General features: G+C 40.3%; 1 protein-coding gene across 1 annotated transcript in view; it reads right to left on the bottom strand.

Annotated features, from left to right (window-relative positions):
- Positions 1–18327, bottom strand: part of REV1 (REV1 DNA directed polymerase) — a 126070-nt gene that overhangs the window by 9536 nt on the left and 98207 nt on the right. The window contains exons 17-21 of the mRNA XM_063458810.1: positions 11135–11325; positions 8700–8936; positions 8268–8382; positions 7916–8112; positions 2166–2313 (exon numbers count right to left, since the gene is read on the bottom strand). Coding sequence (XP_063314880.1) covers positions 2166–2313; positions 7916–8112; positions 8268–8382; positions 8700–8936; positions 11135–11325 — 888 coding nt within the window. The remainder of the gene's footprint in view (positions 1–2165; positions 2314–7915; positions 8113–8267; positions 8383–8699; positions 8937–11134; positions 11326–18327) is intronic.

Below are 18327 nucleotides of genomic sequence, written 5' to 3'. Positions count from 1 at the left end.
GCACCACAAATCTAACGGTGGCATTGGTGTACCAGACACCCGCAAATATTATTTTGCCACTAATGCCGCTACAGCAGTTAGTTTTAATGTACATAACAACAAACCCAGATGGTTAGAGATGGAGGAAAATAAAGTTTTACCAGCCTCGCTAAAGGATACTCTATGGTTTAATTTGGACAGAAGGCCTAAAACAACCACTATGTTTTTATCTACTAGAACCACACTCAAGGCCTGGGATATTGTTTTTAAGAATAAAGTTCCGAGCTCAAGTTTATATAGAGCTATGCCAATCTCAATTTTAACCGACTATTTGCCTACTATAGACACAACTTTTTGGACAGCCATTCTATGACACATTTGGATGATTTCTTTCAGGGCAATTCCATTCTTTCATTTGAAAAACTACAATTTAAATTGCTTAGCCGATAAGAACAGAATACACAGCAATTAGCGAAATACTGAAGGAAAAATTTAATGTTGGAGAAGTGGATAGAAATGAAATCTCTGGAGGGCCCTAAATTAGAAAAAATATTTTTACATGACCCAGGGCGAAAAGGGCTACTGTCTACATGTTACTCACTATACAACACTGAACCCTCTTTTAAACTAGAACACATGTTGTCGTGGGAGAGGGAGCTAGGTACGCAATACAGTCTGGACTCTGGAGGAATAGTTTAACTTTTTTTCAGCTCTCAAGGGTATCATGTATAGCACAAACCATCTTTGTCAGAATCATTAAAAGATTCTTTATCGATGGTATCTGGCTCCCTCCTGCCTACACAATATGAACAACAAATACTCTGACCGGTGTAGGAGGGATTGCGGAGGTGTAGGTAACATGGCCCACAATTAGTGATTCTGCCCAAAATTTTCTAAATATTGGAAAGTAATACATAGACTAATCATGGAAGTAGACTCATCCATTTCCATTGGGATTGGATTTCATCCGAACTAGCATTATTTAAAAAAAATCCCAGAGTCTGTTGCCAAAATAGATAGAATTATCATAGGCCACATCCTAATTACTGCTAACTCATGTTTGCCACGATACTGGAAATCACCTATTACCCCATCACTCAAATACATTTTAATTTTAGTTTTGGACAATAAAATGCACGAAATGTCATATAGACAAAGTTCCAGTTTATTTGTGCAACTTCAATATAGTTTGGGTCAATTGGAAAATTGTGTTAAAGCAACCTATGGTTTATAATTGCCATCTACTATTACGATTATGTGATACAGAATAGAATGTAACTGTAATATTATGTTCACTGTTATTATGGACGGATACCCTTCTTCCCTTTCTTTCCCCAAATAGTATGTTTTGCTATTAATTATTTTTGTTGTAAAACTTTAAAACTTTAATAAAAAACAAAGGGGGCTAGGGGGATATGGCAAATTAGGCAGATTAATTAGGCAGTATGTTTCCGTATATATATATATATATATATATATATATATATACGGAGCAGATGACCTCTTGATCTTCTATCTTTTCTTCTGAGCTAATTATTAGTCTTTAATGATTAAATCTTCAGAAGGGTATTATCTTCTAAATGGTGCTTTTTCTTTTATACCCTCTAGTATTTTTAAGCTTTTTCCCTTCCCCCCTATCCTTCTCTTAATCTTATCCTGACGTTGTTGCACCTTTGTTTATGTAAGATATCCAATTAAAATCTTTTTTTTGGGATATATATGTGGACTTTCTAAATTATTTCACCATCCAAATTGGTATACATTTGCCTCCTATAATCAGGTATTGTATACACAACAAATCCAATTTCAAACAGTATCATATGGTACCTTATGGTTACTGATCCAGCCAGTTCTACATAATATACGAGTATCTTCCAATGTTTGTATCGTTATTTGTACAAATACGCCAATCTCCCAGTTCTTCAGACGTCCGTCTTTAATCCACTGCCTCCTGCCGTCTGCCGACTCTCCTACCTCCGCTCAAATTTTCCTGCATTCAGGAGCTGGTGTCTCTCCACACTTCTTCCCCACACTGCCAGCATCGGTTAGCAAGCCCGCAAAATGTGGCGTGCGTCCGTACGTCACCGCTCCTCCCCCCCCGCCCTTTAAAAGGCTAACTTATTGAAACACACATGGTGTATGGTTTTATTATTATTAAATATCAATAGGAAACACGTAGGACATACCCGAAATTGTGGTAATCCATTCTTTCAGCAATGTTTTCACATCATTAAATTCAATAGCACCAGCCAGATTGGGAGGTTTTGCTCTGAAGGAATTGGCTGCTTGATTCAGTGGTCCTGGATCATTTGATGTTGAAGCACCTAATTCAACCTAGAAAGGAACATGTAAATAAAATGCTTGAGAAAGAAAATATATAATAGAATGATTTATGTTTACATGTTACTGAACATCTTTTTACGAATGGCTTTATTTAACTTGTATGTTGGCAATACATTGACTCACATGTTTTATTTTTAACCAATATATGTTTATATGCTGTGCTTTTTACCAATATGTTGTGCATTAAAGTGAACCTGGCTTCATGACAGCACATCACCCCACTGAAAGGAGTGACGTCAGTCGTCAATCCATTCTTCCTTCCTGCTGAAAACATTGTCATGGGTTGAAGTGTGTGAGTGGGGATAGCATGCTCCCTGCTTCCTGTTTAACCTAGGGTCATATAGAGATAGAGGAGAGGGGTTGCTGCAGTACCCAAAACAATCTAAAATAACCTTAATAACTCTGCACTCCTAACCTTGCACCCTGTTGTTTAAAGCAGGGCCAAATCCAAATACTGAAAATAAAGAAATCAAGTAAGTGCAAGTAGATGCTCAATTTGCACAAAAAGTGCTACATACAATCTATCTGAACCAGATGGGCAGGTAAGTAGTATGTCTGGGGGAGCCCCTCTTGGCTGTATGTGTGGGTGCACAGCACATTTTTGTCAGATATGTAATTTGCCAGAACTTCCACACGGATTATTGGAGTGCCATGTTGATTGCACGCATACGCACAGCAACACATCGAAGCTGGGTCAGAGGACAGGAAATAGGCATGCTCTCATGGAGACAGATTATCAGCGGATGTCTGTCTGCCAGGAGGGAGAAAGAGCACAATTTTAACAATAAATCTATACATTTGCTAGTGATTTGGCTGGCACAATGTATAGATGAAATATGAGGAGGAATTAGTTTCTGCCTCATGGAAAGTGACATGACAGGTGCCTTTTAAAGCTATTGTTCAAAAGTATAAACACAATAGTTATTTACATGGAAATCTTTTCCCTTTTGCAGTGTCAGAAATGAAATAGGAGAGGCTGGTGTCTCATTGCCACATGTAAAAAATGGAAGTAACCCATAGAGCAGTGTTTCCCAATTGGTGTTCCGCCGACATTTTTAAAAATAAAATGGCCGTGGGCGGCGAGGGAGCAGTGGGCAGTGATCTCCCTGCTTAGCTCCCTCATGCGCACAGCAGTGATGCTGGAGCCGGAATATGACGTCACTCTGGCATCACTAAGAGGCGCACGAGGGAGCTGAGCAGGGAGATCACTGCTCCCTCGCCGCTCGCACGCCTGCCGCTCAGCAGCCCCACTGGATCCCAGAGGCCACACGCTCAGCCCAGCCGCCCCACTGGAACCCAGGGAACACACGCTCATCCCAGAGACATAGATACTCCATGACAGCACTCCCAAAGGTAGGGGGATAGGTTGGAGTAAATTTTTTTTTAAATAATAAACTGTATGTGTGTCTGTTAGGGAGTTTGTATGTGTTTGTGTGTCTTTCAAAGAGTATATGTGTCAGTGAGTGTGTATGTGTTTGTCAGTGACAATGTATATGTTTGTGTATGGGTGTATCTAAGTGTGTCAGTGAGTGTATATGACAATGTGTATGTGTCAATGTGTGTATCTGAGTGTGTGTGTATTTGTGAGTCAAGATGTGTGTATCTGAGTGTGTGTATCTGTGTGATAAGGTCTGTGTGTCTGTATGCCACTATGTGCCAGTGTGTGTGTGTATCTGTGTGACACACACACACACACACACACACTGGCACATAAAACCACAGATATACACACCTTGACACACACCAGCACATACAAACACAGGTACACACACTTTGACACATAGATGCACACACCTTGACACAGATACACACTGTGTGTCAAGGTGTGTGCATCTGTGTGTCAGATTCATACACACTGGCACATACAAACACAGATACACACTGAAGAAAAACCCCATCTTATGGACTTCGTTAGACTATTTTATCCAATTCCCCACTTTGTTTGCCCATTTGTTCGGTAACCGAACAGAGACCCACCTCCTAGAACACCAATTAAGTTATTAACACCATGGGCATTCGAAAACCACGTCAAAAGGATTCCGCCGAACGCTGTACTGGGTGGCCGCCATTTCGTGCAGTCAAACGCACGTGGTAAGAACAATGGATGGCGGCCATCATAACACACGAATATACTCAGCGGGACTTGGTTGTCAAGTGCCTGGAACTCTTTTCGGCCAGGCACTCTGCTGAACCCCGGATGACTTCCACACACGGCCCATTCGTGGAATATTTCGTATTCACGAACGCCGTTCGGTAAAAGTAAACTACCGAACAAGGGGAACATCATCCACGAACCAGCGTTCGCATAACTCTTATGGTGTTCAGGAAAAAGCCTCACAAACTGAGACCGGCTCTTGCTACATTTTCTCTGGAACTGTTTTCGGCTTACTCCTCGTGGCAAAGCGGTCAAAACTTCCATGCGATGGTACGGACGAACCACCGAACGGATGTGGGTGATTTTCGTATATATCGTTCACCCAGATCCCAGCTATCCATGTGACCTATGTGTGGTTTCAGAGTATTTTGGGGTGTTTTAAAAATGTTGTATTTTTCTGTCCTGGAGATAATTGAGCTTAGCCCAGCCTCTAACTCAATTATCTCCCAGGAGGAGTTTGTATACTGCATAAATACTGTTGCTGTGTGTGCCATTAAACAGATCTCTACCCAGCATTAAGCCTCGGCTCATGTGTGGGGGGGTTATGTCACACACACACACCTTGATACACAGACACATACAAAACACAGATACACACACTTACACTTTGACACACAGATACATAGACACACACACACACGCTGTGTGTCAAGGTGTGTGTATCTGTGTGCCACTATGTGCCAGTGTGTGTGTGTGTGTGTGTGTGTGTATCTGTGTGTCAGGTACACAGACACACACACAAACATACACTGGCACATACAAACACAGATACACACCTTGACACACAGACACATACAAAAACTGCACATTTTTTAAAAAAAAAATTCCAGGGGGTGTGGGAGGCTTGGGGGGTTGGGGTTCAACGATGTTGATACACTATGTCAAAGGGTTCCATGGGAAAAATTAATTGGGAACTCCTGTCCTAGAGAAACTCAAAACTAAATCTACAATGGACAATTATAAAAAACTGTCCAATTATAAAATCTCACAAAACTAATACGTGTATCCAATGCCTACAAAAAAAACCCAGAGTAAAGCCAAAAAATATAAAGTGAGAAAAGTATATATATATATATATATATATTTATTTTTTTTAAATTTATTTTGTAATTTATTTTAGTAGTGCATTGAAAATCATACATATGAATCATGCATATACATTCCTGACAGCGTTAGAGGATAGAATGTCAAAATGACTGCACTTGTTTATATATAGTAATAAACAAGATAGAGAAGCATAGAGGACAACAAGAAAATTCTTGTAGGAGCCCCCCCTGTCTTTGAGACGATAATATGTGCTGGTGCTAACAATGAGGGTTAACCAGTAAATGTGAGACAGTAATCATTAGGAAAGAGTGTGCCAAAAGCCGCAGGTAAGCCAGAAATACCACAGCTGCCCCACCAGGATACCAGCAAGAAAACAAGATGATTCACCAGGAGCCCATGCTCGCACAGTCCCAGAGCCCAAGTCAGCCTATGCCCTTTGTGGGCAGAGTCCAGTCCTGCGCCGGGTAGGTAATCCTCAGGACCCTGGGCCCGTGGAAAGGTAGGCAATGCACTGCATACACTGCAGGTGGGATTCCCCTATGTCCAGTCGCGGTCTGCGCTGACACCGGTGTCTGTGCTGCCTTGTGTCTGTGCGAGCTGCACTGCTCCCTCCTCCACCAAATTTGGGCCTGCTCTTCCGCTGAATCAGAGGACTCCCGATGAGATGACTGGGACTGCAATCGAGGTAAATGGTCGTCTGCTTGCAGTGGAGTAGGGTAGTGTAACCTGTGCTGCAGCCAGAAGTTGGCAACGGTCTTGTCCAGCCTGGACATGATATCGAGCTGTGCGTCCCTCTCTCTAGTGGAACAAGGTCTCCACCATTATAGGTGAGTTGTGGTAGGGTTTGCAATCCCCCATGCCTTCAACCCACACTCCTACTTGGTCTGGAAAGTCTCCAAGGAGTGGACCGGGATCACCCCCACCGGTCCAAGGGGGGTGTGCATAACGGGGCTCTTGTTCAAAGGCTGCTGTGTCTGGGCACTTCCGCACCGTACGATCGTCCGCTTCTCCCGCTCGGCACGCACCAGGCCGCTGCAGCCACGGTGGAGTATATACACTCCTGATGGATCTCTGACTGCTGCTCATCATAACCCGTATGTCAAGGATCAAAGATTATACAAGATGTGACCCAAGCTGGGTTAATTGAGTTTGAAGATCGCTCTGTATGGCAGAATAGTGGAGGAGCTTGGTCAAAATGCAACCATCCACCATGACAGTCACGCCACCCCCCTCTCCCCTCTCCCCTCCCCAGGATATATATTTTTTATTATTTAATATTTCTTAAAAATTATTTTAACAGTTTATCCAAAAATGTTAATTTAATATTGTTGAATAAGCCTTTCAAATTATTTAAAGGGACACTATAGTCACCAGAACAACTACAGCTTATTTAATTTGTTCTGGTGAGTATAAATATTACCTTCGGGCTTTTTGCTGTAAGCACTGCCTTTTCAGAGAAAATGCAGTGTTTACATTACAGCCTAGTGGTAACTCCACTGGCCACTCCTCAGATGGCTGTTAGAGATCCTTCCTGGGTCATGGCTGCCTAAAAGGCATCCAAACATTCAGTATCTCCTCCCTCTGCATGCAGACACTGAACTTTCCTCATAGAGATTCATTGATTCAATTCATCTCTATGAGGAGATGCTGATTGGCCATTGCTGTGTTTGAATTGTGCTGGCTCTGCCCCTGATCTGCCTCTTTGTCAGTCTCAACCAATCCTATGGGGAAGCATTGTGATTGGATCAGGCTACCACTTCTGCTGATGTCAGCAGGCAGTGGGCAGATCTAAAGGAAACCAGGACAAAATAAGCAGCTCCAGGCTTGAATACAAGTAAGAGTTTACTATATTTAGGGAGGCATGCGGGGACCAGGGTGGCTAGATAGTGGTTTTAACCCCATAGCGTCAGGAATACATGTTTGTGTCCCTGACCCTATAGTGCTCCTTTAAGACTAATGTGTCTAAGCAAGTCTGTCTAACTAAAGGATTTGAAAGTGATTTTCTAAGGACCCCTATATAGTTCTAAGCATTTGGAATACAGATTTATATTCCTAATGCTAAAGTGATCCTTTAACACTGTCACTACACCCTAATCAGACTTCAGAAATAAAAAGACACCTCTAGAAGAGGTTTGTGGACAGAAATCTAACCTGCTAGCAACCAACTCTTAATTAAAGTATGACTAGTGTCTGCCAGAGTCCTTATGTTTTACACTTAAGGTTAAACAGTACCTAGTTATACTCAGCAACTTAAAAATGGTAGCCAGGATGGAAAAAGCTCATGATAGAACATTAAAATAACATAAGTTATTATGAAGATAGACAACCATGCTTTAAAGAACTCTATTAGATACCACCTATTGCGGTTTAAGCACTCCAGACCCAATTTACCTGAGACTGTGCAGGGGGTATGGCTTCTTGTTTTAGAGGACTTCCAGTTGTTACAAAATTTTTAAGAGGGCTATTAAAGAGCTTGTTTTTCAATGGGCTCTGGATCTTTTTTGTAGGGCTTGTTTGATTTTTCTTTTTCCTCTTTTTTTTCGACTTCATAGCATGCTTTTTCAATTGCAATAAAGGGTTTTTTGAAACTGAAAGGAAACAAAATGAAGTATATAGTTACAATATTAACTTTGTTTCCCCAGTAAAAGCAAAAATAATCATCAGAAGAAAAACGAAAAGTAACCCAGACCTCTCAAATAAAATATACATCATAAGCTGCATCTACCATGCCAATTGCCCTTACCAAAAGCTGGGTTTAGATTAATACTATTTTCTGTCTGTCGGTTCCTTTGACCATAAGCAGCTCTTAGTTCTTCCTGGAGTTCAACAGGCAGTGCTGCAAATACCTCTGGGTCCACCTGAAGAAATGAGTAATAATAATAACAATAATAAAACATTGTGAGAAACATTGTTAAAAAACAAACAAGGTATGGCAGAACATGTACAATTAAGAAGACAATCATAGTTGTCACCCAAAATGTGGCAATGGATAACAAAATATAATTTCTAGCCATCTGGGTGCATCCTTGTCTTTTTTCAGTAGAATTCTTTGTTACAAAAAGAAGTCTTAAAACCCCTAACATTCACAAACATGGATTTGGTTCCAAAATATATAAAATTGATATTAGTAATAAAGTATAAAAACACAGTAATGGCAAGTTACCATGTACCTCACCTGTGAGAAGGCTGGAAGGGCTATGACATTTATGCCGGTCTCTTCTCCTTGATCTGATAGTGGTGGTATCTGTAAGAGAACAGTTGCCACTGTCTGCTGCTGGAAACCAATCGTGTTGCTCCCATTTGAGTGGTCCTTTTTGTTGTCAGAAGATGTTACCTGATTTTGGACGGTGAAGGTTTGCTCTACCTGTTCCCTGATATCAGGAGGTAATGCTTCCAAGACAGAAGGATCCACCTACCAAACACAACATGTGAAATGAGATGCTGGGACAGCATCAGATGGGTGAGATATAAATATCATACTTTATATGAGTAATTAAAAACTGATGAGGTACTATTGACTTCCTATCCTCTATCACCTGGTGTGTACTAATCTTAGCTATAATGAAAGCTGGCACTACTTGATGTCAGGGGCAAGAAGTGAGAAAGGCCCCCAACACCACAGGTGTGTGTGTGGCTGGGGCAAAGTATGATGTGTGTGGCTGGCTGAGTGCAATATTATTGTTTGTAACTTACTGAGTGTGATGTGTGTGGAGTTTAACTTTGAGTAGGATTTGAGTGAGAATGGTTTAGGGTCATATTTACATGTGGAGATTGGATAAGTCAGATGTGTGTGGAGTTGACTGTTAGAGGACATGTCCTTTACTTAACATTAAAGATATCTAGATGTTGCACACACACACAAAAAAAAAAACCTAACAAATAAAATTAACATTGTTCTACTACTCTTTTAGCTTCTGTTTCAAGACACATTGAAAATTGCATGCAAAAGAACTTCAAAAGTATATTTGTATGATTAATAAATTATAATTAAGATTTAAGCAAATACAATTCATGATGCTATTATGGGGCTCGCCAGACTTTTACCAACACACTGTCATGGAAGGTGTCCCGCCAAGGGTACATAATTCATTGTTGCACAATAGAATATTGCCATGTCATGAAATCTGTGTCGTGCATATATGAATTGGCCACTTGGTTGCAAGGTCTGATGACAGAAGGGATTGTGTGAATTGCATAGGAATGTGAAAGGAGGCAGATGGTTTACAGCATGGATTGATCCTTTGATTAATCAACAGCTCTGTAAGGTGTGAGAAGTGGCCTGGAAGTCTAGTTCCAATGTAAACTAACTGCCTTCAGCCATATGGCCTCTGCCTCTTAATTGATGAGTTATTTTTTATAATATGTTAATGATCATTAGCCTTGTGTTCAAGTATCATATCCAAAAGAAACATTAACATGTACCCACAGAATAATAATTAAGCCTAATTTTTATTATTTTTAGAATGGGACAAGCACCATCGTCTAAACAAGCCCAAATATGATTGGCATAACTTAACCATAGGGGAAGGGATTATGATGTCCGCTATATTGGGTCACAAGTAAGAAATGTAACATATCTATGGAATGGAGAAATGGTAACAAATTCATAGATGCAATTATTATTTCTGTGGCAAGTACAAAAGAGATAAAAGGAAAAGTTTCTATTTGGATTGATGTGGGTCTGGGACACAAGGGGGTGGTCACTTATTCTCTCTATAGATACGCCTTAACTCTACTTCTGGGCGAGGTGTGTCAATCCACAGGAATCCATGTGGCAATCCTTTTCGCCTGGCACTCACTCGATGAGTCCAAGTGTTGCAGGAGGTAGAGCTCTAATTCATTCACTGACAGGCAGAACTGCGAGAGAGCACCTAAAGTGCCCCCAGCAGTACTTTATTTAGTACATTGTGGAATTGGCAGTATTACAAGAAGGAGCCCCACTTTGCACTGGCTCTCCCTTAACAGATGGAACACCAAGGCCAGATCACAATAATGACCTATTCAACGCTACCAGATATAAAGAGATCAACAGGAATCAAGGGATGGCTTTATATTATGTAAATTCTAGTCTGTACAGAAAGAAGTATCAGCAGAGGTGCAAAGAGTGAAATTTGAGCAACTGAAAAATTATTATTTATGTAGTATACAATGCATAAAAGGTTAATGAATATGACATTTTATTAGTCTGGTTTATTACTCTGAAAATGTATATAATGTATATAAAAAAACTGGATTAATAAAGAAAATGTTTGTCATTGATTTTCGTACCTACCACATAAGTGTGCAGGTAAAAACAAACTGTTCACAATTCACATTACATAACGGCTATGAAGTTTTATTAATTGATTGATTGCAGAATATAGTCCAGCAGTTGCCAGTTTTCTCCACCGAAACAGAACTCAGAAATGCCTAAAACCTGGACTGTTTGTGTGATTTTAGGACAAGGCTGGGAGCCACTGCTATGGTCTCTTCATTTCTCCATTATATGCAGTAGTGCCGGGACAATAAGAAAAGGACAGATTCCTGGCTCTTTCTCTTACTCATATTGGTAGTACCAAGGATCAACAATAACAATACTTAGTACTTGAATGCATTGAATGATGCACTCACCTGTGAAGGAACTTCAATGGTAAAATTGAGCCGTGATTTCACTGGAAAGTGCAAACCATTTTTCTTACTGGGGGATTCGGCTTTTGTGGTACTTAACATATGACTGGGTGTGACTGACTTCGTACAAGAGGAAACTGAAGAACATGTCCCAAATGCAGATGACACTTCAACATCCACTGCACCAACAAACACTGTAATTGCAGAAATATAATTAAGAGACAAAAATATACCTAGTTGATGGAATTTGAAATATATAATACCATTCAAGCTCAGAACCCCATGGAAACATATAACCAATCTCTTATACAGAAACACATTATCTTAATATCTTTAAAATGGAACTGTACACACCTTACACAAAATAAGTCCCCAAAAGGAGACTTATAAAAGACAATATTCCTATCTATGGAAATATTCTATGGATCGACCGATATTGATTTTTTACAGTCGATACCGATAATCTGTGAACTTTCAGGCCGATAACCGATATTCTGTACATTTACCATTTTGAAAAAATAAACTATTTCTAAAGGTAAATGCACAAAATATACATGCCACATGTAGTGGATGCAGTGTGTTTAGACAGGGGAGCTGTGTGTGTGTAGTGGATGCAGTGTGTATTTGTGTAGTGTATGTATATAATGAATGCAAAGTGTGTTTGTGTAGTGTGTATTAGGGATTGACCGATATTGATTTTTTTTTAGAGCCAATACCGATAATCTGTGAACTTTCAGGCCGATAGCCGATAACTTGCCGATATTCTGTACATTTACCATTTTGAAAAAATAAACTACTTCTAAAGATAAATGCAGAAAATATACATGCCACATGTAGTGGATGCAGTGTGTTTAGACAGGGGAGCTGTGTGTGTGTAGTGGATGCAGTGTGTATTTGTGTAGTGTATGTATATAATGAATGCAAGGTGTGTTTGTGTAGTGTGTATTAGGGATTGACCGATATTGATTTTCTAGAGCCAATACCGATAATCTGTGAACTTTCAGGCCGATAGCCGATAACTTGCCGATATTCTGTACATTTACCATTTTGAAAAAAAAATAACTAATTCGAAAGGTAAATGCACAAAATATACATGCCACATGTAGTGGATGAAGTGTGTGTGTTTGTGTAGTGTGTATATATATATATATATAATGAATGCAGAGTGTGTGTTTGTGTAGTGTGTATAATGCAGTGTGTTTGTGTAGTGTGTGTATGTAATGCAGTGTGTGTGTTTGTGTAATGTGTGTTTGTGTAGTGTGTGTATGTTTGTAATGTAGTGTGTGTGTGTGTGTGTTTGTAATGCAGTGTGTGTATGTAATGCAGTGTGTGTTTGTGTAGTGTGTGTATGTAATGCAGTGTGTGTGTAGTGTGTGTATGTAATGCAGTGTGTGTGTATGTAATGCAGTGTGTGTTTGTGTAGTGTGTGTGTATGTAATGCAGTGTGTGTTTGTAGTGTGTGTATGTAATGCAGTGTGTAGTGTGTGTATGTAATGTAGTGTGTGTAGTGATGTAATTTAAGGGGGGGCATTTTTTTTTTATTTTAATTATTTCTTTTTTTTTTTTACATTTTTTTTTTAATTTTTTTAAATATTTAAATGCTTTTTTTGTTTAGTCCCCCCTCCCTTCTTCTTACCAGGGAGGGGGGATATGTTAATCCCTGGTGGTCCAGGGGTGTGTACTGAGCAGTGGTGGCCGGCAGCAAGCGCTGACTTACCTTGCAAGCAGCTCCTCCAGCTCCCTGTGTAAATCTCGCGGCTCCTAGTGCTGCGCGGAGCGTTGCCATGGTAACCCGTGGCAACGCTCTGCGGCCGCGGGTCTCGCGAGATTTAGACATGGAGCTGCTGGCAAGGTAAGTCAGCGCTTGCTGCCGGCCCCCACAGGACCTGTTATATATTATCGCAATATCGGTATTTGAATTGGCTGATACCGATCTTGCCGAAAATACCAAATATCGGCCGATAATATCGGCCAGACCGATAATCAGTCGATCCCTAGTGTGTATAGTGAATGCAGTGAGTGTTTGTGTATATATATATATATATATATATATATATATATATATATATATATATATATATATATATATATATATAGTGAATGCAGAGTGTGTGTGTGTGTGTGTGTGTGTGTGTGTGTGTTTGTGTAGTGTGTGTATAGTGAATGTAGTGTGTAATTTGCGTATAGTGAATGCAGTGTGCGTGTAGTGTGAGGAAAGTGAATGCAGTGTGTATAGTGAATACAGTGTGTTTGTGTAGTGTGTGTGTATATAATGAATGCAGAGTGTGTGTGTGTGTGTGTATATATATATAATGAATACAGAGTGTGTGTGTTTGTGTAGTGTGCATAGTTAATGCAGTGTGTGTATATCATGAATGCAGTGTGTATGTGTGTGTATATATAATGCAGAGTGTGTGTGTGTAGTGTGTGTTTCTGTAGGTATGTAATTTGTGTAAATGGGGGAGAGGGGTGGCATTTTTTTTCTTTTACTTGGCCAGGGAGGGGGGATATGGCATGGACTGTGCAGTGGGGGCCCGCAGCAAGCTCCTACTTACCTTCCCAGCAGCTCCCGTGTAAATCTTGCGGCTTGTGTGCCGCACGGAGTGTTGCCATGGTAACCTGTGGCAACCCTCTGAGCGCCGTGGGACTTGCGAGATTTAGACAGGGGAGCTGAAGGGAAGGTGAGTAAGCGCTTGCTGCGGGCCCTCCAGGACCGTTGGACTTGTCATGATATTGGCCTATAGAGATACTGTATTATCGGCAATATCGGTATCTCTATCGGCTGATACCGATGAAAATACAGAATATCGTCCGATAGCGATGAAAATACAGAATATTTTGCCTGTAATGAGGCTGAAGAAAAGAAGATTAAAAAAAATAAAAAATATGTGAAGGTCAGAATGAATTTTTCATGTTCCAGATGTATTATTAGGGTGAGTGGGTTACATAGTAATAGTTATGGGGGTGGCCTTTTCCACTTCTCTGGCCACCATTATTTAATTTTAAGCAACCACCCAATGCCCACAGCACAGGTCCCCCCTGGTGTTTTACAGGGCAAAATGCCTGTAAAACACTCTTTCTAAGTGACACTCTTTCTAAGTGACAAGGAAGCCATAACTGCCCAGTTGCTAGTTTTTAATTACAGTGAGCATCTGCTGGCTGTGCACTGTTTAGTAGATATGCCGTCATCCACAGGGTGATATAGGCTCCATAGGCTATTAAAATAATTAGATATTTTCAATTTGTATGGCCAAATTTTGGCCAACTCCAAATTGATTGATTGGACAAAACCAGGGCTATTTCTATTCTATTAGCCATGGTGAGATCTTACTTTGCACTGCAAACCACCTCTTCCTGCAATCAGACTGTTGGCGGAACAGACTAGCACACTCAGTCACCCAGCCAGCTTTGGAGAGCAGCACTAATATATGTTTAATTGAATATAGCTATGTATACAAGAATAGAAAAAATATGAGGGAATTAGTTGGTTCATTTAGAGATGTAGGTACTTATTTTCACTTTGCTTGAGGCCTCTATAGCTTGGTATTTATTAACAAAGAGTGAGCTATGCAACAATGAAAGAAATACCGTATATACTCGAGTATAAGCCGACCCGAATATAAGCCGAGGCCCCTAATTTTACCCCAAAAAACTGGGAAAACTTATTGACTCGAGTATAAGACTAGGGTGGGAAATGCAGCAGCTACTGGTAAATTTCTAAATAAAATTAGATCCTAAAAAAATATATTAATTGAATATTTATTTACAGTGTGTGTATAATGAATGCAGTGTGTGTGTATGAATGCAGTGTGTGTGTATGAATGCAGTGTGTGTGAATGAATGCAGTGTGAGTGTATGAATGCAGTGTGAGTGTATGAATGCAGTGTGAGTGTATGAATGTCGCGTGTGTGTATGAGTGCCGCGTGTGTGTATGAGTGCAGCGTGTGTATGAGTGCAGTGTGTGTGTGTGTGTGTATGAATGCAGTGTGTGTGTATGAATGCAGTGTGTGTGTATGAATGCAGTGTGTGTGTGTATGAATGCAGTGTGTGTGTGTATGAATGCAGTGTGTGTGTGTGTATGAATGCAGTGTGTGTGTGTATGAGTGCAGTGTGTGTGTGTATGAGTGCAGTGTGTGTGTGTATGAGTGCAGTGTGTGTATATGAGTGCAGTGTGTGTGTGCAGTGTGCAGAGCCTTGGTGGGGGGTGGGCAATTTTTTTTATTTTTTTTTATTATTTTAATTTTTTTTATTATTTATTATTATTTTTATTTAATTTAATTATTATTATTTTTATTATTTAATTTAATTATTATTATTTTTTTATTATTACTACATATTTTTTTCGTCCCCCCTCCCTGCTTGATATATGGCAGGGAGGGGGGCTCTCCTTCCCTGGTGGTCCAGCATTGGCAGTTCAGTGGGGGCTGTGAGAGAGCGTTACTTACCTCTCCTGCAGCTCCTGTCAGCTCTCTCCTCCTCCGCGCCGTCCGGTCAGCTCTTCTGTCAGCTCACACTGTAAGTCTCGCGAGAGCCGCGGCTCTCGCGAGACTTACACTGGGAGCTGACCGAGGTGCTGAACGGACGGCGCGGAGGAGGAGAGAGCTGACAGGAGCTGCAGGAGAGGTAAGTAACGCTCTCTCACAGCCCCCACAGCCCCAGTCTGTATTATGGCAATGTAAATTGCCATAATAGAGACTCTGACTCGAGTATAAGCCGAGTTGGGGTTTTTCAGCACAAAAAATGTGCTAAAAAACTCGGCTTATACTCGAGTATATACGGTATGTATTAAACAACAAGTCCTGTGTTATACACTGTGTGCAGAATTATTAGGCAAATGAGTATTTTGGCCACATCATCCTCTTTATGCATGTTGTCTTACTCCAAGCTGTATAGGCTCGAAAGCCTACTACCAATTAAGCATATTAGGTGATGTGCATCTCTGTAATGAGAAGGGGTGTGGTCTAATGACATCAACACCCTATATCAGGTGTGCATAATTATTAGGCAACTTCCTTTCCTTTGGCAAAATAGGTCAAAAGAAGGACTTGACAGGCTCAGAAAAGTCAAAAATAGTGAGATATCTTGCAGAGGGATGCAGCACTCTTAAAATTGCAAAGCTTCTGAAGCGTGATCATCGAACAATCAAGCGTTTCATTCAAAATAGTCAACAGGGTCGCAAGAAGCGTGTGGAGAAACCAAGGCGCAAAATAACTGCCCATGAACTGAGAAAAGTCAAGCGTGCAGCTGCCAAGATGCCACTTGCCACCAGTTTGGCCATATTTCAGAGCTGCAACATCACTGGAGTGCCCGAAAGCACAAGGTGTGCAATACTCAGAGACATGGCCAAGGTAAGAAAGGCTGAAAGACGACCACCACTGAACAAGACACACAAGCTGAACGTCAAGACTGGGCCAAGAAATATCTCAAGACTGATTTTTCTAAGGTTTTATGGACTGATGAAATGAGAGTGAGTCTTGATGGGCCAGATGGATGGATTGGTAAAGGGCAGAGAGCTCCAGTCCGACTCAGACGCCAGCAAGGTGGAGGTGGAGTACTGGTTTGGGCTGGTATCATCAAAGATGAGCTTGTGGGGCCTTTTCGGGTTGAGGATGGAGTCAAGCTCAACTCCCAGTTTCTGGAAGACACCTTCTTCAAGCAGTGGTACAGGAAGAAGTCTGCATCCTTCAAGAAAAACATGATTTTCATGCAGGACAATGCTCCATCACACGCGTCCAAGTACTCCACAGCGTGGCTGGCAAGAAAGGGTATAAAAGAAGAAAATCTAATGACATGGCCTCCTTGTTCACCTGATCTGAACCCCATTGAGAACCTGTGGTCCATCATCAAATGTGAGATTTACAAGGAGGGAAAACAGTACACCTCTCTGAACAGTGTCTGGGAGGCTGTGGTTGCTGCTGCACGCAATGTTGATGGTGAACAGATCAAAACACTGACAGAATCCATGGATGGCAGGCTTTTGAGTGTCCTTGCAAAGAAAGGTGGCTATATTGGTCACTGATTTGTTTTTGTTATGTTTTTGAATGTCAGAAATGTATATTTGTGAATGTTGAGATGTTATATTGGTTTCACTGGTAAAAATAAATAATTGAAATGGGTATATATTTGTTTTTTGTTAAGTTGCCTAATAATTATGCACAGTAATAGTCACCTGCACACACAGATATCCCCCTAAAATAGCTATAACTAAAAACAAACTAAAAACTACTTCCAAAAATATTCAGCTTTGATATTAATGAGTTTTTTGGGTTCATTGAGAACATGGTTGTTGTTCAATAATAAAATTAATCCTCAAAAATACAACTTGCCTAATAATTCTGCACTCCCTGTAGAGAGTTTGATATTTTTCAAATGATGTACGTACTTTTATCTGTATTTTTGTAAAACTCATGTCTTATTTCCACTAGGATTCCTCATCAAAGGGAAGCTTTCTTTCCATTTAGAATCAACATTTATCGACCTCACAACTTTGGACTATTGTTTTAACCTTTTTATGGATAGATAGGCTAAGGCAGGGATAAGCAACCTTTGGCATTCCAGATGTTGTTGACTACATCCCCCATAATGCTGGCAAAGCATCGTTTGAGGTGTACTCCAAAACATCTGGAGTGCAGAAGGTTGCCTATGGGCTAAGGTGTAGATCTAACAGCAACGACCTATTTGTAGATCTAAGGTGTAGATCTAACAGCAACGTCTTATTTCAATCAGTAGCAAACCATGACTAAAATCTGGCGAGCAACCACTAGATGTCAGCAGTATACTAGAAAATTTACAGTCTCTGCTCTAATTACCAGATAGATGTAAACATATCAGAATTTTAACATTTCTTTTTACACATGTAACAAATAGCTGTATCCATGCAACTTTGTTGGATATCACTACATTTTATATATATATTTTCTTGATTTTAACATTTTTAGCAGCATGAGAGAAAAAAAAAAAGTTTTGTTAGTATATTAAGGGAATTCCACAAATCACCTAATCTGTATGATCTTCACTATCCTTTGATTACATGTAAAACTCTGTCTATATATTTGATAGATTAAGCCCAAATCTCTCAACTCTGGTTATTGATTATATTCAAGTAAATCAAAGCCAGCCTTTTGCTACCTGCTCTATTGTTTAAACCTCACAGCACTGAAGAATCACACAGCCCCTGCCCACTCCTAGAAGCAGAA

The sequence above is a fragment of the Pelobates fuscus genome, chromosome 1, assembly GCF_036172605.1.
Source record: "Pelobates fuscus isolate aPelFus1 chromosome 1, aPelFus1.pri, whole genome shotgun sequence".
Lineage (NCBI taxonomy): Eukaryota > Metazoa > Chordata > Amphibia > Anura > Pelobatidae > Pelobates > Pelobates fuscus.
This window is presented reverse-complemented; position numbering and strand designations above follow the sequence as displayed.